This window comes from Pseudopipra pipra, chromosome 2 (genome assembly GCF_036250125.1).
Source record: "Pseudopipra pipra isolate bDixPip1 chromosome 2, bDixPip1.hap1, whole genome shotgun sequence".
Taxonomy (NCBI): Eukaryota; Metazoa; Chordata; class Aves; order Passeriformes; family Pipridae; genus Pseudopipra; species Pseudopipra pipra.
In genome coordinates this window covers 22294298-22318646 of record NC_087550.1, presented here as the reverse complement: position 1 = coordinate 22318646, position 24349 = coordinate 22294298, and the positions used below count along the sequence as shown (strand labels likewise).

The 24349-nt window shown below is 38.0% G+C and overlaps 1 protein-coding gene across 1 annotated transcript; it reads left to right on the top strand.

Moving 5' to 3' along the window:
- Positions 1-80: 80 nt before the first annotated feature.
- ATG3 (autophagy related 3) lies at positions 81-21703 on the top strand. The gene is made up of 12 exons (XM_064644346.1): positions 81-312; positions 2974-3015; positions 6268-6317; positions 7551-7621; positions 9352-9459; positions 11481-11530; positions 13498-13579; positions 14098-14132; positions 14830-14985; positions 15623-15750; positions 19695-19763; positions 21424-21703. Exons 1-12 carry the CDS (start codon positions 241-243, stop codon positions 21503-21505), a joined length of 945 nt encoding a protein of 314 aa, XP_064500416.1. The 5' UTR covers positions 81-240; the 3' UTR covers positions 21506-21703.
- Positions 21704-24349: the final 2646 nt, after the last annotated feature.

Sequence of the window (24349 nt, the reverse complement as noted above, 5' to 3'; positions counted from 1 at the left end):
CCCGCCCCTTCTCGCGTCCCCACCCACCCACGGGAGCCCCGCCTCCAGCCCCGCCCCCTCCGCGCCTTCCGCGCGCCCTGTGTGACGTCACGCGCGTGCGACATGCGTGGGTGGTGCCGTGGGTCACGTGAGCGCGGGGGGAGGGCGCGAGCAGCGCCGTGACAGAGGGGCGGGGGGGCGGCCGAGCGTCCGTCTGTCCATCTGTCCGTCTGACCATCGACCGACCGACCCACCGCCACCATGCAGAACGTCATCAACACCGTCAAGGGGAAGGCCCTGGAGGTCGCCGAATACCTCACGCCCGTGCTCAAGGTGCCGGCGCTGCGCGGGAGCCGGGCTGGGGAGGGGGGACGGGACACCCGCGGCCGCTCCCTGCCCTTGTCCGGGCCCCAGAGCTCCGAGGTGGCGGCCGCGGGTCTCGGAAGGCGCCGTGCTGGGTGTGCTGGGGCAGAGCCATCGGCCCTTACTCCGCACCGGGCCGTGCGGGATGGAGGGAGCCCGAGCTGGAGCTCACATCCCGCTGGGAGAGGGGAGCACCCACCTGGGAGGTGCGGGCCTAGTGAAGTACGGGTGTTGCTGGTCCTGCTTCTCAAGGAACGACTTATTTGCTGCTGGTTTCTGTAAAAGTGGCAAAACTTTAACTAGTTGTGTGACCAGGAATTGAAATGCAAGCGTACAGCCAGGCTGGAGCCTGGTTTCGGGAATGCGTTGCAAATGGTTATTTTGGGTAAGAGGGCGACTTCTTCAGCTGACATAAAAAAACCACAAACAAAACAAAACAAATCACTTCTTAATTGTGTGAGCAGATGTTAAATTATGCAGCATATCTTATTTCTGTGTCAGAATTGCTGTGTTGCTACAAGCCTCTGTGTGTTACAGTAACTGTGAATGGTAGAAATGAGCCATTTGTTTCTTATAATAGTCTGCTTGTAAAGCTGGGCAGCACATCTGTTATAATTCTTGTTATTGCTTGTTTAGGTAGAGACAGTTTGTGATTTTCTGCAGTTGTTAGACTGCATCCCACTTTCTGACTCCTATTTACAAATAATTTTTTTATATAAACCCCAACTTTGTGTATGACAGCCAGCAGCTTTCTCACTACTGATTTTCACATTTTCAAATGTTTTTTGAAAAAATACTTCTCCTGTGCTTGTTTATGACAGCAGTCTCTCTGCCTGTGGCTTTGTGGTTTGACCTTTTATGTGCTTTGTACTCTGCAGCTGAGATTTTTGGGCAGAAAGCAGTGATACTCAATTATTAATTGAACTTGTCCCTCAGTGATATGTAGAGTGCTCTTCTCTGAATACTTAACTTTTCTAGAGCTGCCCACCAATGTGACACGTGTGGGCTGCAGTGAAGTTGTGGCCTGTAAAGGTGAAGTGACTTGTTTATTGTAGTACAGTTGTTGTTGCACAGCTCATGTAATAGTGGAGGAATTCTTGTGTCCTCATGAACTACTGAGAAGAAGCAGGAGTAGAACCTCCCAGGAATGGGAGGTTATAGTATTATGAGTATATCAACTCAAAATAATAAAAATACTCCAGCTTGGTAACTTTAGAAAGAAGCTAGACCTATGTCTCTCACTAGCTTATGTACCACAGAATGCACAGAGAGGAAAAAGTGATTTACCCTCAGGGAACAGAGGATGGATATTTTACGTGTTTTCTCTCTGCAATTCCAGAAACACAAGTCTGTGCCTGTTGCCTTATGGTTCGTTTTGAGGTTAAATAGTAAGTTGTCTCCACTGCGGTGTTGCACAACATGTTATTGAGGGTTCTGGGTCTTACAGCAATTCAAATTGCTTTGATTTCTGTCAGCTAGCACATAATGATGTTATGATGTTTGTACAGCTGCAGTTGTGCCTATCTTGATCTTGTTCTCAAATGTATCTTCTTTAGAAATGAGGGAGACAATGTCCAGTACTGTATGAAACAGGTGTGCTCGTTTCATTTTGCACAGCATGTGTGATATCACACACCAGGGTGAAGGAACAAGAATAACCAAGTTAAGCAGTGGCTGGTTTTCTTTAATGTTTTCTGACTGTTTCAATAAAGTGAAGTTGTGGCCAAAATCAAGATATTTTCAGTTGCTGCTTTTAGTCTTGATAGGAAAAAAAAGTTCTTTAGGGCAAGAAATCAGCTGTGCCGTGGTAGAAATTATATTCTTTTTCAAAAGCCCTTTTTGGATTGCTCTAATGCTGGGGAACAGTAGATTTCCTTGGTACTTGAGACTTTTCTGAAGAAAACAAACATGCCACCAGAAGTCAAAACAAAATACATTTCCTCTAGATTTGAATATGATAAAAGATGTTTCATCCTTAACCTTTGTACGTTGCCTCTAATGCAAAAGTACTTTATTTCTCCGTGCAGAACTAAGTCATGTGTCTAGTTGCTATCTATTCTTTCATCCATAAAAAAACCCCTATGACAATATGCAAAAATCAAAGCTGTTACCAAGGTGAAGATAAAGAAATGGGTATTAAAAGAAAGTTAATAACTGAGTTTTTCTGTGCAAGTTTTTCTAGCCCAGAGAAAAGTCATTTTGGTCATTCACTTCATGACCTTTTTTAACTGCAAAACCTTGTATTAATGCACTGCAGTACTGTTCAGTGCCTAGAACTTCAGAGTCCTGACTGAGAATCACTGATTCTCTGTTTCTTACTGGCAAATATAATATTGAGTGCTGGGGATCTTCTCTTCATTATTGGTATAATTGTTGGTAGCAAAAATTTTGTATATGTGATCATTTTTATAATACCTCACATTCTGCAACAATTAATTTCAGTGAGCCTTACACTGTAGAATAAGGAAGCTGCCTATCAGCCCTGGCAGAGGTTGTCTCCAGGCTGATCCATGGATCTTTGGACAGAGCTATTTGCAAGACAAGAGCAGGTGTTTGTCTTTCCAGTAAAGTTGGGTAGGTTGATTTGTCAACAGTTCTCAAAATCTCTAAACTTTTTTCTTTTTATTGCAGGAGTCCAAGTTTAAGGAAACTGGAGTAATTACACCTGAAGAAGTAAGTGTTTAGAAAGAACAAAGTATTTTGAAAGTAATGGTAAATCTTTTACACAAAATGAAATGTTCATCTCAAACAGTTCATGTCTTTGCCAAATAATTGTTGCCTCTTGAAACAATTTTCACGAAGAGAAACTTGTAAATCGCCTTCTTACTCTACAGATGAAGTATATCAACATAATTCCTCTTGAGATGACACTTGACATCTGAATGTAGGGTGCTTTTTTCCTCTGTTACATTGTGAAAAGATTGAAAGGAAGCTGGGTCAGCAGCTCCATTTCTCATGGGAGTTCAGGACTAAAGCAGGAATATATTGATTTAAAAAGTCTTTCCCCTGAGCAACTCAAAGAGGAACCTTTATCTTTGGAACAGTCTTTGCTTACCTCACTTTTGGTTCCTTCCAGGGCTCTGTCCAGATCATTACGTATACTTGTCCACACCAAGTATCCAGTGATTATTATTTTTCCCTCCTCTTCTCTATAGGCTACTTCAGGCTATCTTGCATTGCTGCCAAGCAGTTGTATTTTTTTAAGGACTCTGATGCAAAGAGAAACAAATGGGATTTTTTTCTGGACTAGTAAAAACACTGATTGTGTTTTGACTTCCCCGTTCTGCTTTTTCTCTTATTAAAATGCTACTGATCTGCAAATACATTGTTTTCTTAGACCTCTGTAAAGACAATGTTAAGATTATTGTGTAGAATGAAAGAAAAATGAAACAGAATGCAGAAATGTGAAGATGAGTTGGAAAAAAATGGAACAAATGATGACTGATGCAGGTGGATAATGTGGACAGAAGTATCTTTTCTGTCATTGGTACCTTGCAGTTTTCTGCTCTGTTTTCTGGCAAGCAAGCCCTGCTGCTTTCTGTGACCCAGAAGAGTACCACGCAGACAAACAGGCTTAGCAATATGTTCTCTTGTTCTGATAACCATATTTATGTGTGTATATATAAATATTTATGTATCACATATATTTAATAATAATACATGAGCTTCATTATATACAAACAAGAATAACATAGAGTCTAGGAAAATGTTCAGCTAATACTTAATCCCTTCTTGATTTATGGGGGAAAACTTTGCAGGAGTACTGAAAGAAAAGGTATTTTCTATAGGATGTAGCAAGAACCACACTATATTGCATTACACTGTTTGCAGTGTTTAAACACCAGTACGACTGTGAATAGTATGTGTTCTCTGTGTCAGAATAGATGCTGCTGGGATGAATAAATTGGATCCTTCAAAACAGTAGTCAAGGGAACCAGTAATATAGCAAGAATAAATTTTTTTTAAATTTAGATGAAGCTGGAGTGTGGATCTGCTGATTGTCCCTTTGGCAGTCTTTCGTCTTCCATGATGATTTTGGTCTTTGTATAGTAATGATTGCTAAAGAAGGATTGAAAATCATCAATAATGGAGCTAGGATGTTATTTTTGAATGAGTTTGGATTTCTAGGGTAATTTTAGCTGTATTTTAGTTTGGGATACTAACTGTTTTATAGATTTTTGTGAGGTTCCTGTGGCTTGCCTCTGAAGATGAATCAATTAGCAATGAGGCTAAAGATGACTCATTAATCAAACTCAACACCTACTCCCTCTTTTCATATATCTGTGTATTTGATTTAACTGCAAGAAATTCTTGCCTGTTATGAGTTCTTACTAGTTAATGCCTCCAAAAGTTGACACCTGTTTTAATCATATATGTATATATGATTATACAGGCAAATCTTTAAAAAATCATTCTTTCCAGGACTAGAAATAAGATGTCCTAAAATTGATCTCCTTCCACTTTGCAGTATTGATTCAGGAATGAGATGGTGTCAGTGCTTAGAAACAGAAAGTGAAACCAGCTAGATAATTTTGCTGCCTAAGCTGAAAAAAATGTAAATGGAATTTCAAGTGTTGATTTAGGGTTTTACATCTGTTAGACCCATAAACAATGTTTTGTGGTTTTTCATCTTTAATTTTAATAATATATTTCAACATTGGTGTCACAAATAGAGCTCCAGTTCCTTGAACAGAGAACTTTAAATAATTTTGGAGTTTCATTTGTTATTTGTTATGCAAAGGGTAATGATTTTTAAAATTTCCATATGTGTTGGGAAGGATTGCTGTTTTCTTTAAAGCGAATATTTCCCTTTTGCTAGAGGCTTTTGTTAAAAAAATAGGTGAAAGGGAAGCACTTCCGCAAAGATTAAATCTGTTAATCCCCAGGCAGTGCTGTGGTGTTTTCCCTAAACTGACCTGCCTGGCTTTGGAGGACGTGAGAAAATGGCTGTGACACGCTGCAGGCCTGTTGTGTCACTGCAGCAGCAGCTGCTCAGCTGGGAAGGGTGTTCTTATAAACTGGCATTTTAGGACAAGAGAGCAACTGTAGCAATAGCTGTGCACCTCATATTGAAACCTAACTGCTGCAAGGACCACAAAAAAGCACTTCTAAGTGCAGGCTTGCCTTCCTCAGTTTTTATGTGCAAAAAACAAGCCTGGTGGGTTAGACTTTGCTGAGTGATATTTGAGTTTGTACACAAGTCTGGTGCTGGCAAGTCTAATATGACAGTATCACTTTGAAATAGTAATGAGATTTTATAAAAGCCTTTATCTCATACTAAGAACAAGCAGAGCGAATATTTTTAAAAACTATTTCTTCAGAACAAAGTTATATGTGATTTTTTCAGTGTACTAAGTACTTGGTAATCCATATTTAGTTAACGTCAGCGATCAACTATTATAGTGATGGTATTATTAAAATGCATACTGTTTATTCTTTTGTGCAGTTCTCTCATTGATTCAATGAACTGGTGTTGTTCTTGGGTTTCTTCTTGCTGCAGCATTGTTTTGAACAGGGAAAGAGAATTAAACATGTTTTTTACATTAAGCTCTGTTGTCTTTGTAAAACTTTGAAGAGTGGCAAAGAAAAATAGTTTCTTTATCACAAAGTATACAGTATTACCAGGTCCAGAAACTTTTTTGCTTCTTACTGTACTGGTAGGCAATACCACAGCTTTTGAAACTAACTGAATTTGCTGTGGGACTTAGTACACCTTTTGTTCGGGTGAAGTTGATTTAGTCTTTGCATTTTCATGGTTAGCTGAGAAATGGAGTTAAAATAAAGTATCCAACTGATATAAACAGTTGTTAGTTACATAATTAATCTATCAAAAGAATGTACAACTAAAATATTAATACTGAGGAGAATTGGAGATTTTCTCATGCCATATTTAACAGTACTTTAATTTTTTTCCTGCCTTAACAGTTTGTCGCAGCTGGAGATCACTTAGTTCACCACTGTCCTACTTGGCAATGGTAAGTAAAATTGAAAGGATTATAGAAAGCTGGTGTCCCTACCTGTGCTTTGATGTGTTTCCATTGGGTTCAGCTATACAGTTGTCTCATTTCAGAACAGTACATAGACTCTTACAGCAGAACTTTTATGATGTCTCTATGTTTAAGTCAGGCGGGGCTTGCTTACTCCTGTGTAGCAGTAGTTGAATGAGGATTTGTTTGGGATTTTTTTGTTTGTTCCATTTGTCTTTCTAAGGTTTTAGAGGACATAAGTTGTTAAATACTGTGAATGCTTTTTGTGCTTACCTGCAGCAACAGCAAGTCTCCCTGAATTTGTCTTGGTGATTGAAAAAGCAAAGGCCATGTGCAACTGGAATTGCTTGGAAGTAGTTGTAAATGGTCTATTTTAGACAAGCATTTGTTAATTAAATATGTTAAAGTTGGCCCGAAGCAGAACACTTTGTGCGGTGCTTGTCCTTCGAAATCCCTTATGTATCCCATGTACAATATGTCTCATGTACAATAAGGGTGCAAATAAGGTACTTCCTCACGTTTTACTACTGTCTTTCATTATGAAACTAATCAGTTCCTGAATGAGCATTGTCTGTGCAGTTGGTATCATCACTTGGCTCTATACTAGGCCATGAATTGCTGAAGGAGGAATTATTATGCTTGAATCATAGTTTCTTGCCCCTTTGCCATCTCCTTTGGAGAAAATATGATGTTGAGTCTGGCCTATGTGCCAGATGTTTGGAATGAACTATTTAGAATGTTACTCTTATTTCAAACCAAAAACCATGAAAGGTGAAGGCAAATGCTTGAGTCATGTGAAATTAAAAAAGATTACTTGAGCACTAGTGACTATGGACAGATTTTATATTTATAGAGGTCTATTTCTTGCTTTTTTCTGAAGTTTCTTTCTTCAGACATTTGCGACTATGTTGTCGCTAATCCTAGAAAATTTTATGTAGAATAGACTATTTTGTCAACCCATCTTTGCTTGGCCATCTCAAGGTAAAAGTAGTTTTTGAGGCAGAAAATAGTTTTGATCCCAGACCAGTTTAGGGGTGACCAAGGTTCTTAACCCCATATCTATATCAAAGTCTGCGTATAGGGAAGAGTCAAGTCATAGCAAACAGATTCTTAGAGTAGGTCAAGAGGATTATATAAAATGTTCCTGATACACGCTGAAAATAGAAGGGTTCTTTTGTTTGCAGATCATCAAATTCTCAAATGGTGCACTTCATTTTACAGGGCTTCAGGAGAAGAACTAAAAGTCAAGGCTTATCTGCCAACAGACAAACAGTTTTTGGTAACTAAAAATGGTAAGGCTGAAGTTTAAATATAAGTGTTCTTAGGATTGATGGAATGGTTGACTGTGCTATCTACTCGTTGTCTGTATTGCTAAGGGAAGCAAATACCTTGCACTTTGGGTGCTCTGACTTTGCAATTAAAGTTTTTCCTGCACTTCTAAATTCTTTTCCTTAGGCTGCTTGTTAGTGGAGCTTATATGAATAATAGAGCTTGCCTTGATGGAGTAAAAATGAAGTTCAAACATTATAAACCTCTATCTGTCTTCCTTTCTCCTACCCTTCAACTCATATTCAGTATCTGAAAGGAAAATGTGTTTATTTTCCTCTTTCTTTTGCAAACTGAGGCTATTGAAGAGTTCCTAAAATGTCTTTCACGGGGACACTGATACTTCTAGTTCAGATATGTAGTTAATGTCACTGTCTCTGTCAATAGCAATCATATAAAAGCAATTTTAAATAAAGTTATATCAGCTTCAAAGTTGTGTATGTATTTGTTGTGATTACCTTTTTAATGGATAAGAAGGCTAACATCTTGGCACAACCATGAGGAAATAATTTTCTCATAAGATCTTGTATCAAAATGTGTGAATGCCATTAGATGAACCTCTAGTACTGAGAACAGCCTGAGGAAAATTTTTACCTGCAGTGGGTTATATTCTGTGCTTGAATTTCAGTTACTGGCTTTTGGAGCCTTACAATGCACTGTTGGGAAAATTATTACAGTAGTGGTGGACAGACTTTCATAAGGTGGTCCTGATGGTTGGATGGCCAAGTGATCTACTGTTTCTCTTTTCCTGTCACTTCTGGGGTCTCCCTCATTACTCTGATCTTTCTAGATCACATTTCAAAATAATGTGTTTCCTGTTGATGGTGTCACATTGTCCTACCACCTGAGTAAAAGTTGTGGGCTATGGGTGAGGCTGGGGGCCATCCTACTGACCTCACTTTGAAACTCTTTGGAAGACTTCACTGTGACTTTCACACCTCTCTCCTCCTCCTCTGAAAGATCAAACAGCAGCTTTCAAAATCTGCACTTCATGCGGCAGATTTGTTTTTCTCCACATTGGTAGAAGAAGAGCATTTTCTACATAATCTTTATTTATGCTGTTGGAAAATGTCTGTTTTGCCTTAATCAGATACACGTTCTTTCTCTGACTACTTTCTGAAAACTTTGTCTAAATCTGTACTTGAATGGCTCTGTAACACATGTGACTGAAGTTACTCTAAATAGCACGTTAATTCTAACCTTCTAAAATTCTAGATGTTAATTTAGGATTAAACATACCTAATATATTGCATAAATAGCCAGTGCAAACTTTTAGCAGAATTCTAAAGACAAATAATTTGGAAAACTGATGCAAATCCAGGCAAAATTGTACTTAAACCAAAAGTTGTTTACCAATGTGAACGAAAGTAATAGATTGTCTCCAGTTGTTAGCAAATTAGAAGTTAATTCTTTTCTAATCCTTAAGAGTTTGGGTGGGAGGGCTCTCGTGAGTAACAGAAGAATGAACTTTCAAGGCCACTGCAGTTGTTGTATTTTACATGAAATAAAACATCTGGTACAGCACATCAATTTTGCAAGTTCAGGCTTTTGCATTTGAAGTATAGGTTTAGGACTCCCTAAATAAGGATATATGAGAGACTGCCACATTTCAGAAGGCCCTGTGGGATAATTTCTTGCTCCAGTCTGGTTTTGTATAAGATTGACTGCATTCATTTTGTTTTGCAATCTTTTGCAGTGCCGTGCTATAAAAGGTGTAAGCAGATGGAGTACTCAGATGAGCAGGAAGCAATTATAGAAGAAGATGATGGTGATGGGGGATGGGTGGACACTTTTCATAATGCAGGTACTCAAAGTCTTGCCTCAGGCTTTGTGTTTGGTAATCTGATTTTCAGTTTCCACTCTCTGAAAGTAAAATTTTTCTTATATACAGATGACTGGTTAATAATATCTAGTCTAGGAGAAATAAGTTATGCTGTCAGTTAACCACTTGATTGGTACATGAATGCTCAGCTGTTTAACTCTGTGGCTGTATATGCCTGAAACAGGCTACTTTTCAGAGGTGTTGGCAATAATTTCAGTATTCTCTTATTACAGTTCTAGGAACTTATTTTAACAAATGAGCTGTGTAGTGGCTCATTCCTGAGTAAGGGAATCCTGTGAAGATAATGGTGGTTTAAAGTATTTGAAGAATATGGAAATATTTCTTTATTTTTAGGTTAAGATTGCATGTGAAGCACGTTGAGATCTATATCTTAATGATGACCTCAACTGACTTAATTATTTTAGTGTTTCCCATTCTGTTGAATTGTTGGATTGAGCTGAAAGGAGGAATCATTAGAAAATAGCTATCTTAGTATCTGATGTAAGTAGAGGAAGTGGGTGTAGTACTAAAAAAAAAGAAAATATTATTAAGTAGAGAGATGTGTGGGAGATGATGCTTTTTTATCATAAGTCCTTGGATAAGCTTGTGTTGATAAAGAAGTCTAAAAATTACTGCTTACATGAATCTATCTCACTGGCTTTTCTAGCAGCCTCTTAGAAATCCTTTTGCTCTTTTCTAAGAATTAGAAATTATATTAGTTTTAGTCTTGTTTCTTGATGTTCTATAATGAGTTAATAAAATTCTGTCCTTCACTGATGTTTTGTCCACCATTTCCAAACCCAGAAATTACTCCTCTCAGTTTTTACTTTCTTTGCTGTAAATTTTCTGCTGTAATATGGAAAAAGTTCGCTGAATAGTTCAATCAGGGTGGGGAGAAAAAGGGTGGGAGATGATGCCTTTTGTTTCTCTGGACATATATTTTTCATCATTGGCAGTTCTTAAATGCATCACAGTTCATAATTGAACACCCCACACCAAAGAAATGGTTTGGAATATCTTTGTCATGTCCTTGAATTAAGGATGTAGTCTCCATCCCTGCTGTGAATAGACTTCTATGCCAAGTTTTTCTTTTTAGGGTTGACTGGTTTGGGCACCATGCTGTGGTAGCACAACTGTAACACTGTTTACACCTGGCCAGGTCTCCAAATGCTGTCAAATGAGATAAAAACAAAGTCTGTTTCTGCCCATCTGTATAGATGTCTTTGATAGTACCACTTGTGGTAGGAAAAAATGTGTTCAGATGATCATACAGCCACTAGAAATGTATTATTTCCAAGCAGCATTCAACTGGCATTTCTGATCTTTAAGTAGTTATTTCTGATGAGCAGTTATGTGATTCCAGGTTCATTCTCCACAGTAATGTAACTTATTTTGAGTTAAAGAGTTAATTAGATAAGTTTACTCTGTCAAAGCAGAATTTTGGCTTGTATCCCAAAAAGTACTGGGTGAGAACTGCAGTAAAACTATAAAGCTAATGGGGAGGAACTCAAAGAGTAGACACTGTTGGGATTTGGGATGGTTTTTACTCTCACTTCCTCTCAGCTAAAAGCATTGAGTGTTCTCCTACATTGTGCTTTGTCATTGCTTTCAGGATACTCAGAAATACTCAAAAATGCATGCCTTTCTCATGAAGTTGAGATCCATTATTGTGATGGGAGTGCCTATCCTGAACTCACTTTTATGCAAAAGTACCTTAAAATTAAAGTCCAGATACGCCGTATTCCATCAATAAACTTTGTATGACGTGCCATAGCTGTGCTGTGGTGCTCCATGTTACTGCTATGGTTTGCTTTTGGGTGTCCAGCACTAAGCACATTACCAATACCAAATGAACAGCCTTCTAATTAACAAAATTGTTGTGAGAGGTAACTTGGAAAGATGGTATGCTCCTTTCTGAAATCTTTGCACCCTCTTTCTATTCTATTCTATTCTCTAACAGAGAAACAAGCTTTTTTAACGCTGACTTCTTGTTCAATTAACAGGTATAGTGGGTGCAACAGAAGCAGTTAAGGAGATCACACTAGACAGTAAGGTACTTGTTTCTAAATTTTCTTGTTGCTTTATTACAGGACCTAAAGGTAATTAGAAGTTTTACCTGTAGCAATCTAGTTCTCCCTATGAAAGATAAAAATGTACTTTGTCACTAGTTGTATTGCAGATATACATTGACCTTCATAGCCCGTGGTATTAGTCTGCAAGCATGTGCACATATGCATTATAAGCACGTGCATTTCCTTATTACTGTGTTTACTGAGGTATTTGTCTTTTTAGAATGTCCTTAGGTAGGCTTCTACAAACAGAAAATGAAGTTCTGTTTACACTGATACAGCACATTTGTGCTTCAAGAGACTACTGTTTGGAGATCCAATGTAAAGAAATTTTTATATGGAAAAATAGTGTAGGGATATAAAGTATTTCTTTGTAGTCTTTAACTACTGCAAGCAGCATTTTAACACATTTGATCCTGTGACAGGCTTATGCTTCTGGTTTATAAGTACTAAAGCTGTTTAAATGTATACATCTTACAAAGTCATCAGTTTCTTCATGTGTTTCCAAAAAGTCACATTTTTCACAGGAGAAAAATCTGAAATTGAAGTCTTCAGGAAACTGAGAACGATTGGAAGTACTTGAACTGAGAATGTATTGGCTAACATGTTTAAGAAATGTGGAGAGAGTCACAGACACAAAATGGTTTTAAAGATGAGTTGGTTGTTAAAGTGGAATTCTAACTGTGCTGCGAGAGTTTGCTAAACTGTCCAAGCACTAGGCTTTGAATTCTAAAAATTAGAGGGAAAGAGAATGGACTGCCCAGTGCTAGCACACAATTGTAAACAGCTCAAAATGCTATTGATATGATGAACTGTGAAGTATGTGTAATTCAAGTGGACTGTGCTAAATGTCATAAAAATACTGCTTTTTTGAGTTAGTAACATAAGGGTGAAAGAAACACTCTAAAGAATAGCTAAAGTTGATCACTGTTTCTGCCAAACACAATACTTGCAGAATGTTACTGTGATTTATAACTGCTCTTGTGTGTTTTGAATTGGATTTCACTTCTAATCTATTGTATGTAAAAAAAACTTACTTGCTTGGACCATGGGTCCAGTCCAGGAGAACAACCCTTTTCTGCTAATGTTCTGCTTGACAATGCACGTTGTAACTTAGTTTCTTACTAGCTGTGGTGTTTCCTGTTTTTTAAATTAAAAAACCAGCCACCTGATGCTTGCAATTAGAACAGCTTCTAATTATAATAATTATTTTGAGTATTCAGGTCTTCTTGAAACCTGTGTAAATTGAAACCTCTGCCTTCTGAATTTCACCAGAGTTGTCTGTTGGATTCAAATGCTGTGCAAGGCCCCAAAGAAAAAGTTGTCTGTGGGCTTGTGCTGTATTCATTTCTGTTGGACTTCTGTTTCCTTGGACTGTGATATCAAAAGATGATCTCTTTTGGGACTCTCTTGTGTTTTAGAAACAATTATGGAGCTGGACAAGGCTCATAGTTTGTGGAAATGGATGACACTTTTAGTCATGTGATTTAGTTTTATGTATTCGGGCAAGGAGCAGGGAATTGGACTTAATCATCCTTATGAGTCCCTTCATTGGGATATTTTATGATAACTGCTGCACAGTTGGACATGGGTTAGGACTTAAAAATCTTAACCTACATGTTTAATCTTAGCTGTTAAGTCATTCCCTTTCATTTGAGGTCTTTTAACTGTTTAACACCATGTTCACTCTGCTTAGGAATTAAATCATTCCAGATTGCAAAGTCAAAGGAGAACTTTTTAAGTGGATCTTTAATGTCATACTAGGACTTTGAAACTAAGATGAGTTAAAAAGCAAATATTTGAGTCCAGTGTAGTATTTCTTAATGTTGCAGAAATTATTCTTCTGGTTCACCGAATGTATTGACTGAACTTACACTTTAAATTTGCTGGGGCTATAAGCTGTATAGATGCAACAGTCTTTAAAGCAGTGTTTTCAATTTAACTTCTTAAGGATAATTTAAAAATACCAGAGTGTTCAGCATCTTGTGAAGATGATGATGAGGAAGATGAAGGAGAAGCTGCAGACATGGAAGGTATTTCCTTAAATTGGGTGGGACATGCTTTATTTCAGGCCTTTAAGTAAAGCAGTACTCTCTAAGAATCACTCTTTATTTTCATGGGATGCATGCTGGAACGTTCAGGAGGCATATGCTCTTTAACATCTTTTGTATGGTCTTATTGATGCATGTTTACTCTGACTTGTGTGCCAACACCTGTGTGAATGTTAGTGACTGGGAAGTTAATCTGTGTAGCAGAACAGATCCAAGCAAGTATAAATTAGGGATTTAGCACAGCTTCCTTCCAACATCATATCTACACTTAAACTCAATCTGCCTGTATAAAACCACTGAAGGATTGCTCATCACCTGCTTACTGTAGTCTTGATCAAAGTTTTATGAAAAAAGAAGTAGTCTGGTTTGGGGATTGGGAAGTCTATGTGAATAAAACATCTTTAGATACATGTAGATTTTTTTAAAGGAGTTGTTTATGAATGACAAATATGATGACTAGCTACAAGCTGAACATAGAATTTTATGGGTCTTCTTTTCAGAGTATGAAGAAAGTGGGCTATTGGAGACAGATGATGTGAGTGAACAGTTCTCTATCTTGTCTGTTACAATATAAGCACAAGCAAATGAATGGAATAACAAATGTATGAGTAGTGGGATTACTGAGCCTGGTTTCTTGTGGATTTGTCTCCAGACAACCTACTGCAGTAACCTAAACCCTGGGGTTATCAAAGATTCCGATCACAGAAATTTTGGTTAGTTTTGCTAATCCATTTTGCTCTGCTCACACAGTGCTGTATTCATGAGAAGTAAAAAATGCAGTGGTTGTTCTTGAGGTTTACATATGGAGGATGAGTGGCTTTAGGTTCAGTAGATTCCACTAATACATCAGACTGTCAGGAGAGAAAACAGTGGTACTATCCTAAGGTCTTCATGAACCTGCATAAACTGAGACCTCTTCCTTCTGAATTTCATTGGAATTGTCTTGTGAAAGAAGGTAGGGGGATGTAACAAGGTAGTTGCATACTTCCTTAAGAAATCAGACCTTTTTTGAAAAGTAAAAAACTCCATGAAAAATAAAACCAAAAATACTTGGTGGGAGAGAAACTGATACTCATAATTTAAAGATAAAAACAAATCCCAAAAGCCTAGGGTTTTTTTAATGCTCACTTAAGAACATTCATAAAGGTTCTACAGCTTTACATAACTACTTGGGATGGGAAAGGAGAGAACTCAAACAAGACTGTACTAATCTCATTTTTATCTCGAAACAGGCAACACTTGACACAAGACAGATTGTAGAAGCTAACAAAGCTAAAGTTGATGTTGGAGGGGAAGATGCTATTCTACAGACTAGAACCTATGACCTCTACATCACTTATGACAAATATTACCAAACTCCAAGGCTCTGGTTGTTTGGATATGATGAGGTATAGTTCAGTTGGGGTTTTTTCCCTACTTCTGTAAAATTAGACTCACTGTGTCAAATAGCAAGGCTATTTTGTTGCTTATTCGTAGTAGAAATTTAAAGGAAAGAATGGTGAGAAAGCGATTAAACAGGCTTGTAGGCAGGACTTATGGTACTTGCAGGAAGTAGCAACAACTTATATGAAAAGTGCACTTGGTAACTGAGCACATTTGGAAGGAAGCAAATTGTGCTCTGTCACTGGAGTTTCTGTTATCCCTGTAGAGCTGGTAATAACCCCAGTAAACTCAGTCAAGTGAGTGGGTATGTGTTTCCATCATCTTCAGAGGGAAAGGATTAGATGAATCTTTCTTCCCTTTAATGACTAAATTTGAGTTAAAGTTGGTTAGAGCTTATGGCTCAAATACCTAGGTGGGAACCTAGCTGGTTGTCAAACATATTGACTTTATCATTCACCTGGTATATTAAAAAAAAAAAGCTGTGCAGCACTAGTTCTATAGCATACGGATTTTGTGTACCTTCAGAACTGTTAAGTTTAAGGTGCTTATAATTTATGGTGCGTCACCTGTTAATGATGTTAGAAAAGAGCAAGATTTTTTGTTATTAATGCTTTTGTTTTCCTGTTCCCTTTGCCTCTATAGCAACGGCAGCCTTTAACAGTAGAGCACATGTATGAAGATATTAGTCAAGATCACGTCAAGAAAACAGTGACCATTGAAAACCATCCTCATCTTCCTCCACCTCCCATGTGCTCAGTTCATCCATGCAGGTAAATCTTTGTTTCTGGTCTGATTCAACAGGCAGACACAAAGCACTTCAGTGTCCTTATAAGGATTTTGTTCAGGTTCTCTGGACATCCTCCACAGTTGGCTGCCATAGTGGTCTGTTATTTTCTGAGGCAGTATGAAAGGAAGGGTTTGGCAATTCTTGGAATTCATTCCAGTGCTCACTGCAGCAAGTGTGTTCAGCAGTTAGTGCTGTCTTCTCTCTGATCAACTTGCTTTTACTCAGCTTCCCTACAGACTCCAGAAGATGGCAGACTACTAGAACTCTATAAAGTTCTGTCCTTGCAGCTGTTTTTTGGGGAGGGTCGAAGTATGTGTACTTTGGCAGAAGAAAAAGCTATTTGAACATGAAATAACAATTTCTTATTTTATGTTAACTATCTTCTGCTCCCCCAGAAGTCCTTGAAATTTTGCACTTATAAGTAGAGATCCTCTGATTGCCACACAAACAAAACACACTTGTGTTTTTAGGGTGTTTTCTGTTGAATTTTCCACATTTCTCACCAAAGACAGAGGGAGCCTGTAGTTTCACTTGCTGCATAGGTATTTTTTTCTAGGTCTTTGAAAGGTGCATTCTGTCTTAGCTATAGGCTCCAACATCCTTTTAGGTGTCTTAGTGATACAAAGCCAATATCTTAGACAGTGTAACTCCTCAGCTTCTTGACAGTATTAAGTTCTTGGAGATATGAGTTTGGGCTTTTATCTCATTTTAAAAAAAGACACCCTTTGTAATATTGCATATGTTTTTTTTAAAAAAGTTCAGATTGCCCCTTTAAGTCTTTTAATTTCCTTTGACTTAAAGAAACACGTCAGGGGTCTTTATCACTAGTTGAGGTGTCAAATAATCAGCTTGTTCTTGACAAGCTTATGGTAGGTTTTGCTGACTCAAAGCCATTATTTGATCATCAGTCTTGGGAAGGGTATACCATTCTTTTGAGAGAGCAAGGGAACTCTGCAAGAAGTCTTTTATGGCTACTTTTAATCTTATTATGAGGATATATATTCATGGCCTTAGTAAAGTTTGTGTCTTCTGGAAGCCCTGCTAATAAATTGGTTGGGAAGAAGCTTCTGTTGATGGATGCAGGCTGGGAGGGCACTCTCAGAAGAAACATAATGACCAGATATTTGGGCATGACCACCCTCACTGACTGGGTAGAAGTGCGGGTTTTATACTGGCCTGTGGCCTCTGCGTAACTTTGCTAATACCTTTGCAGAGTAAGAACCAATGTAATGTTAATCTGTGAGTTTGGATTGAGTCTCTTCATGGGTGAGAGCTCTGTGGTCATGTTTTCACTTTTTCCCCTGAAGCCAGTGAAGTGCCAGTTCCTTTGTTATGTAATCCACATCTACACTTGAAGAAATGGTTTGCATCATGAGCCTTGTTTCAATTTTAAGAATGAAAGAGATGATTTATAATGAAGTGAGACAGATTTACTGTTCATCTTAAATGTGGAGGAAACATTGTGTCTAGTTCTTCTCAAATAGCAATCTAGTTGACCAGCAATTGCTTAACATTTGAAAGATTTGAAAAGGTAATCTTGAAACTGTGAAGAAAGAGGCCAACAGTGTATCCAAATGAAGGTTTTAAGTATACGTTCTCTTACTCTCCAAGGTGAGCTATTCTATTTTTTTAGTTTGGTAAGGCTAACAGCTAAGAAGGTCTGGGTTTTCGAGGTAAAAAATAATAGCTGAAACTATTGTCTTTAATTCAGCTAGGAAATACCAGTGTTTAGCTACCACTGTTGCTACCCATCATGTTACAAGAATTTTGTAATGTAGGATATTTGTATGATACTAAACTAACTTATCTGTTTGTTGTGACGTGAATATCCTCATGTCATGCGTCAGAGAAAGGAAAGAAACAGCAGTTGGATGCTGTTGGCAGCTGCTTGACATAGCTTCTATTTTAAGTAGTTAGTTAAAATTGTTCAACTTGCAGCTCTGCTGGAAGTTTTATTTCTTGTCAGCATTTCTATGGTACTGGGAGGAACATAGTTAACTTCCTCATTAACTGCTGTAAGCTGCTTTAATCACAATTCTCAGCTTTTTATGTGGATGTTATGAAGGGACTATTAAACAAGTTACTACTAAACATTTACAATTTAACTGTAATTACTTGCACTGATTCTGAGAGCTTATTTTTCTCCATTTCAGACTAAATGGCGATAGCCTTCTCAACTCTTTTTCCTTCTTATGTACTCTAAATATCTCTAAGGAGGTGACTAGAGGCAACTGTAAGGAGCAGTGAATTGAGCCAATATGCTCTTAGAGACTTCTAATAGCTTCAGGGTGACCTATATTCTGTGACATCAGAAAAAAAATAGTCCACAGTTATGGATAAGGTCAAAACTTTAGTTTTGGCAGTGGCCAAGTTCCTGTATAGAAGCAACTGGCCTTGGCACCTGAAAGGGCATGTGTTCCACACGGACATCGTGGGGATCCAGAATTGGAATCCACTGTGAGGATTAGTTGATTTGCAAAGATGAAGAGCAAATGACAAATGCTGACCTTTAGCATTTCCCTGGACTTGCATGTTCCTGTTTACAATGTGTCTTGGTAGCTTTGCAACAGCTTCCTTCCTTGTTTGCAGTTGCTGGCAGCACAATTAACTACAGAGTACCTACTAAGTGCCAGTTAAATTGGCATACTGATATCAAAGCATGGTCAGAAAGTTATGCAAACTCTACTTACTGCTCGACTTGTTGTCAGTCGGCACGTAGGTTGTTTTAGGATGGGCATTTCAAACTACTGCTGCTCACTAACCTGCAGTGCTGTGTATGTGGATGTCCATAGCCCTGTATGACATCACTGATAAAGATTGCCTAAGGAATCGTGTGTTTAAAACAAAGTTGAAGTATAGATAAAAGAAAGATTAGTTACACTGCCTGGGAGTTTGTGTTACAAGTATATAAATAAAACATAAATACAGTTGTTTTCCCCTCTGACTTGGTATGTTCTTCAGCCCCTGGTTTAAGTGGTGTAAGAACTGAACACAAGACCATTGCAAATTGTACCTGGTCATTAAAAGATCTGAAACCTTCATCATAAACCAGACCAGATAAGGTCCTGAGCAATTTGTTCTAGTTTGCTGCTCGTTGAGCAAGGAGGGTTAGACTAGATGAAGACTGTCTCTTCCAACCTTAGCTATTCTGTAATTCTCTGTTATATTCCCAGGATCAGATTTGTACATAAATATTGTGTGTTGCATAGTAGGTTGGGTATGTCACTGATGAGAATGTAAAAACTTAGTGACCTGAGGAAATATTTATCCTCCTCTGTAGTGCTTTACAATAACAGTCACAAGAGAGGATAAAGTACCTTAGAAGCTGTTGATTTGCTATAGAACCCAAGTTACCACCAGAGAAAATCTCCATATCCTAAAACAGTCCTAGAGCAGCAGTTCTGAATTTATACAGGGTTAGTTTAACCTGCCTAGGAAACTATGACTTGTTTTAGTGTTTGAAACCTCTTAAGCTTTACAAATTTAAGAGTGCAGCAGAGGCAGCCAAGAATGTTGCAGCAGTTTCTAGGCATCTTCTTCAGGAGGAATCTAGGAACTTCTGGTGGCTTCCTGTTGGTCACAATTACCTTCTGGAGGCTTACCTGGTGGCTTTCTTGGAATTTAGCAGTTAAAAATTATACTAGTGTCAAGCAGTATGTATTGACTCTCATTATGGCACTCAGTCTCCATTGTGGCATGGAACATTTTTTACTTTCCTTAAGGAGTTTTAAAGATAATGTTACATTCGTCACTTAGTATTATCTTTCAGTTACTGTTGGGATTTTATTTTCTCAGTAAACTGAAAATTTCCTCTTGCTGTTTCTGAAACTAACAGTCCAAAATTACTTGATTTGCAGAGAACCTAATCTTACTGAGAGGAAGGGGGTATTACTTTTTCCTTAAAATATTTTCTGATCTGTTTTTCAGGCATGCGGAAGTCATGAAGAAAATAATTGAGACTGTTGCAGAAGGTGGGGGAGAACTTGGAGTTCATATGTATCCTTTTTTGTTACTACACTGTTTCTTGGAGATTTCTCCAGTGTAAGGAGCTGTCACCTCAAGGTTCCTAAACTGGAATGCAATTGTGTGTGAAAGCAGTGAACAACTGCTTGGGGTGGCACTTGCTAGAGTTCTCGGATGAGCTCCATTGTACAAACACTCTGTCAAGTAGCTGGGGGGCCAGGAGTGGTGTATGGCAGGAGCAATGGGGAAAGGAGGTAGGATTGGAGGGACAGAATTGAGCCCTTGTTTGTAGGGATGTGAAGGAGGTAGCTGTGAGCATGAAACAGAGATCCCAGTGTAGGAGGGTGAGACTGGAGATTCACAGACTCCATCTGGAGTATAATCACTCCTTTGAACAGCTTCGTATTACCTTTGAATCTGAAATTCATTTCTGAAAGATGTAGAGGTCCCATTATTTTCTACTCTGCACTTGAGCAGTAACTTGGTAAAACATTTAGCTGACAAAAAGGCAATGAAAATTACTGAAACCATTCTGTACATCAATATCAAATGCTTCACCAGTAGAATTTTCTTTCCGCAAGCTGACTCATCTTAGTTATGCTTTGTAGTAAATGATACTATGCTTTCTGACTGAAGTAACCTCCATGTTAGAAGCAAGTGTGTCCTTTCAGAATAGTGTTCTTTGCTGATGTAAGGCAAGAAAGGAGGAATTACTGAGCAGTTATGGGTCTCAAATTGGTAAAATTCCCATTTACTGTATAAGTTGAGACTTGCTCAATTTGTGCAGCAATCAGCTGAAACTGAACTGGAAAATAACTATCTGGCAAGGTAGTTCAAGTCCCCTACTCCTCAACAGTTACAAATAGCTTATTTTCAAGGTTTTGATTACTTTTTTATTATTACTTAACAAATTGAGGCATTTTTAATGTGCTATTTCTCTCGTCGTCATGTGTTTGTGAAGAAATGGTCCGTGAGACTGATACATCAAAATAGTAGAGTTTACTTATATCCAGTACCAATGCAAATTAATAGTCAATTGAAAGTTGTGATTTATTTTAATTCTGCAGTTCCCTGACTGCCTCATTCCCTCATGGAGAGACACTTTAGATTATAATTATCTAACATACTCCAGACTGCAAAGTCAGGCCCAACATGCATTTGAAGGTGATATATACAAGGGAACTCTCCTCTACAAAGGCAGACTGCTCAGCATGGTAAGGCTAATCTCTGCACTCATTAACAGGAAGGACCTCTTTCAAAGGATGGTTCAGAATAGGACAACCAATTTCTTTTTCTGAACCACTGAAACACCGAGGAGGATCCTGCTTTGCCTGCCACTCCAGGAGGGTAGCTAGGGATTAGCCTTGCTGGGTGAAATTCACCTTGGCATTTGTTTACAAATACTAAGTATGTAAATAGTATTGTAAATGTTTGTGTGGTGTCTGCAAGATTTATTGAAAATCACTCCTGTTTCCCTCTCTTAACTTAAAACAGGAAGATCTGTATGTTTGGTCAAGCATTGGATGTCATTACCAGAATTCTGCTGTATAATTTCCCAGTCTCTAACTGCATAATTGCTAGGTGTTATTTTCCTATTAGCAAGAAATACTGTTGAGCTGATCACTGAATGTGAATTCTGATTTGTTTTACAGGATTTCTAGCTACTGTACATTTTCCTTAATATGAAACTCAGGTACCTTCTTATTTTCTTGAAATTTGTACAGGCGGTCATTCCAACAATAGAATATGACTACACGAGGCACTTTACAATGTAACTAAAATAAAAGATGTACTCCTCTAATTATAAAATCTTTTTTTAAATAACCCATCCATGTGACTTACACAACATTATACACAATTTCTGTAACTAATCTTTTATCAACTTGATGCATTAAAATAAAATGTTCCATTACCAGCCTTTTTAATAAAAATCTTTGTGTGTAATATAAATAAATCACGTTCATTCCGATACAGACGCTGCACTAAGAAGTGGGATTTTTTTTCTCCATGATTCCTTCAATTTCCTTTCATCAGAAGACTATTTTTGTGTATGTTGGAAACTGAAATCTACTTTTATAGTAGAAGCCTAATACTTTTAGCTTCATTGCTGATTCCTGAAAATGTGAATTTTCTTTTTTTTTTCTCCTCTCCTATTTAAATTCACTTAGAGTTATGTGGGTTTATTCCCTGCCTATGAGCGGTATGTTTCCTCTATGTGGAGGAGGATTTTGATAGCTGAACAAAATGAGTGATTGTCTTGTTAGGAAAGTTTGACTACATCTTAAACTAAAATAACTGTAACTAACCAATCTTTGAAAGTTGGTTTAGATTTACACTTGAGCAAGACTAGTGTTTTGAGATGGAATGTTTTGGGAGACAAAGCAGGAATATTGGTATGTAGTCTGTTCTTCTAATAAAGACAAGGATAGTCTTATTGATGAAATTACAGCTTGAGGGTAAAGGGAGAGGGTTGCAGTGGCAGAGCAAGGTTCAATCTTGATTATTTGTGTGCCTCACCGGCACTAATTGGTAGTCTAATAGCATGGTTTCCTCTTTGGAGTAAACATAAACTGAGTTATTTATGAATTCAGATATTGCAGATGCGTCCAGGCTTCAGCAGCCACTTTCTGCACTGTAAAATGTTAAGGTTTTTATTAATGCAAATGGGAGGATAGGACCATCATCTCTCACTATACGTATGTGTATATATTCATACTCATTAGGTTCACTTAAACTGGCTTTTAGGACAGCATCTTTGTCTCCCAAACATCCATCTTGTGTTCTGCAAGAAGTTAGGTTTCTCCAGTGGACTGAATTTGCTGTTGTGGGTAGGAAGTTTGGTCCCTGCCCTGGCACAACTGGTCCCTGTTTTGGCTGTCCTCTGTACCATGCTCTTACTTACATGAGAGCCTGTAATCAGTTCTGCATTCTATGCTTAAACTGGCTTTCCTCTTTTGATATCTATCTTCACTTCCTCTTTTTTGGACTATATCTTAGGCAATGTCTATGTAAGTGAGCTGAAACCTGTTAAAACTTAACCACACCCACTGAGTCATGCCATAGGATTTTTCCTATCAGACTAATATCAAAGATGTTTTGGGCTTTCTGGTAACAAAGGAAGTAGCTGTCCTCCACCCAATAAAGGGGGGAGTTTGGAGGGGAGCAAAGAGAGGGAGTAGGACTTAAAATAACTAATAATGATGATGTATATTTTTTTCCTCTGCTGCGTCAGAATCTTTTGAAACATCCTTCTCCTAAAAGGTGTCTATTCGTCTTTAGGAAGGTGAATTAGTTTCACCAGTCTCCAGTAAGTTGTCAAATATCACATTCTTCCTTGTTGAGCTGTTGATGGAAGTAAGTGGTGTGATTTTTTTATTTTTCTTTTAAGAAAAAGTATAAACCAATGAAGGCCTTTTTCTCTGACCCAAGCAGAACAACAGAGGTGCAGCAGAACTGAAGAGAACTAGCCAATGTCTTCCATCAGCACCATGATATTTAATGCCTGACAGCGTTCTTAGCACAGAAATGTCTGCTGTTACAAAACCCAAAGCTTGGTGACTCATATGTGGTGCTCTGCTTGGCTGCATATCAAAGTGGCTGTACCTGAGCAAGCAAATTTGACCTGGGTACACTTGCAGCAATTGTACTGTACCTTAGTCGTCCTCTTCTTTTGGGACTAATACTTAAAATTCCTGATAGAACTGAATATTGCTGCTGTAGGAACTGCTATAAACATATGCAAACCTAGTAAACCTCAGTTATAGCTTCTGTCAAATCCTACATGGTCATTAATGATCTGAATTTTGTCTCTGCATCAGAATAGCTTTTGAGAAGTTCTGCTGTGCTGCAGTCCACTTTCCTACTGCACATCTTACAGCTCTTGTGGTTCTATTTGCCTTCTAGATCTCTGTCTCTTGATCTTGAACTTGGAGTACATTCCCCTTTACAGGTGCTGCATGCAGCAAAGATGTGGGTGAAATTTTGATTGTACTGAATCTGAAAGTTATGCACAAGGAATGGGTTGTGGTGCAAAGGGGATAACCTCACAAAAGTGTAAAATAATAAACATCACAAGCTCTATGGTCAAACTTAAGATACCTAGTCCTCAATTTACATGAAATGCTTTTAAAATACCAAAAAATACTTGCTCATGATAAAAAACAAGTGTAGAAGAGAAAAAAACCCAAAGCAGTAAATTCCAAGCAATATGTGGGAAGTTCAGTCCTGTATTTAGTCTTCTAAAAGTCTAATCGAAGTCTAAGCTATAAATAATGGAGGGTGGAAATACTGTTTAAACAAACAGGGTAATTTCAACTTTGTCCTTCTGTGGCTGCATTTTTACATATGGGAAAATGGAGCTTGTTTAACCAGCTTGTTTATCAAACAACCTGAGCCACTGCTGGAGAACTAGACTGCCCTGAATTTGTCTGTGTGGTGAAGTCTGTAGGGACAGATACAATTTACTGTCTTATGCTAAAAGCTTACTGATTTCATGTTTCAGAAAGAAACACACCTATCTGCTTTTCTATTGGAAAATAACTTTCTCTGCTACTAACTTCTTAGAAGTGTTCGAAGTCTACTATTTGAAAAAAAAAAAAACCACCCCAAACCTGGATGTG

Coding starts and splice junctions, on each gene's coding strand:
- ATG3 (XM_064644346.1), top strand. CDS start 241: ATGCAGAACGTCATCAACACCGTCAAGGGGAAGGCCCTGGAGGTCGCC. Junction 3,016..6,267: donor GAGTAATTACACCTGAAGAA/GTAAGTGTTTAG, acceptor CTGCCTTAACAG/TTTGTCGCAGCTGGAGATCA. Junction 9,460..11,480: donor GGACACTTTTCATAATGCAG/GTACTCAAAGTC, acceptor TTCAATTAACAG/GTATAGTGGGTGCAACAGAA.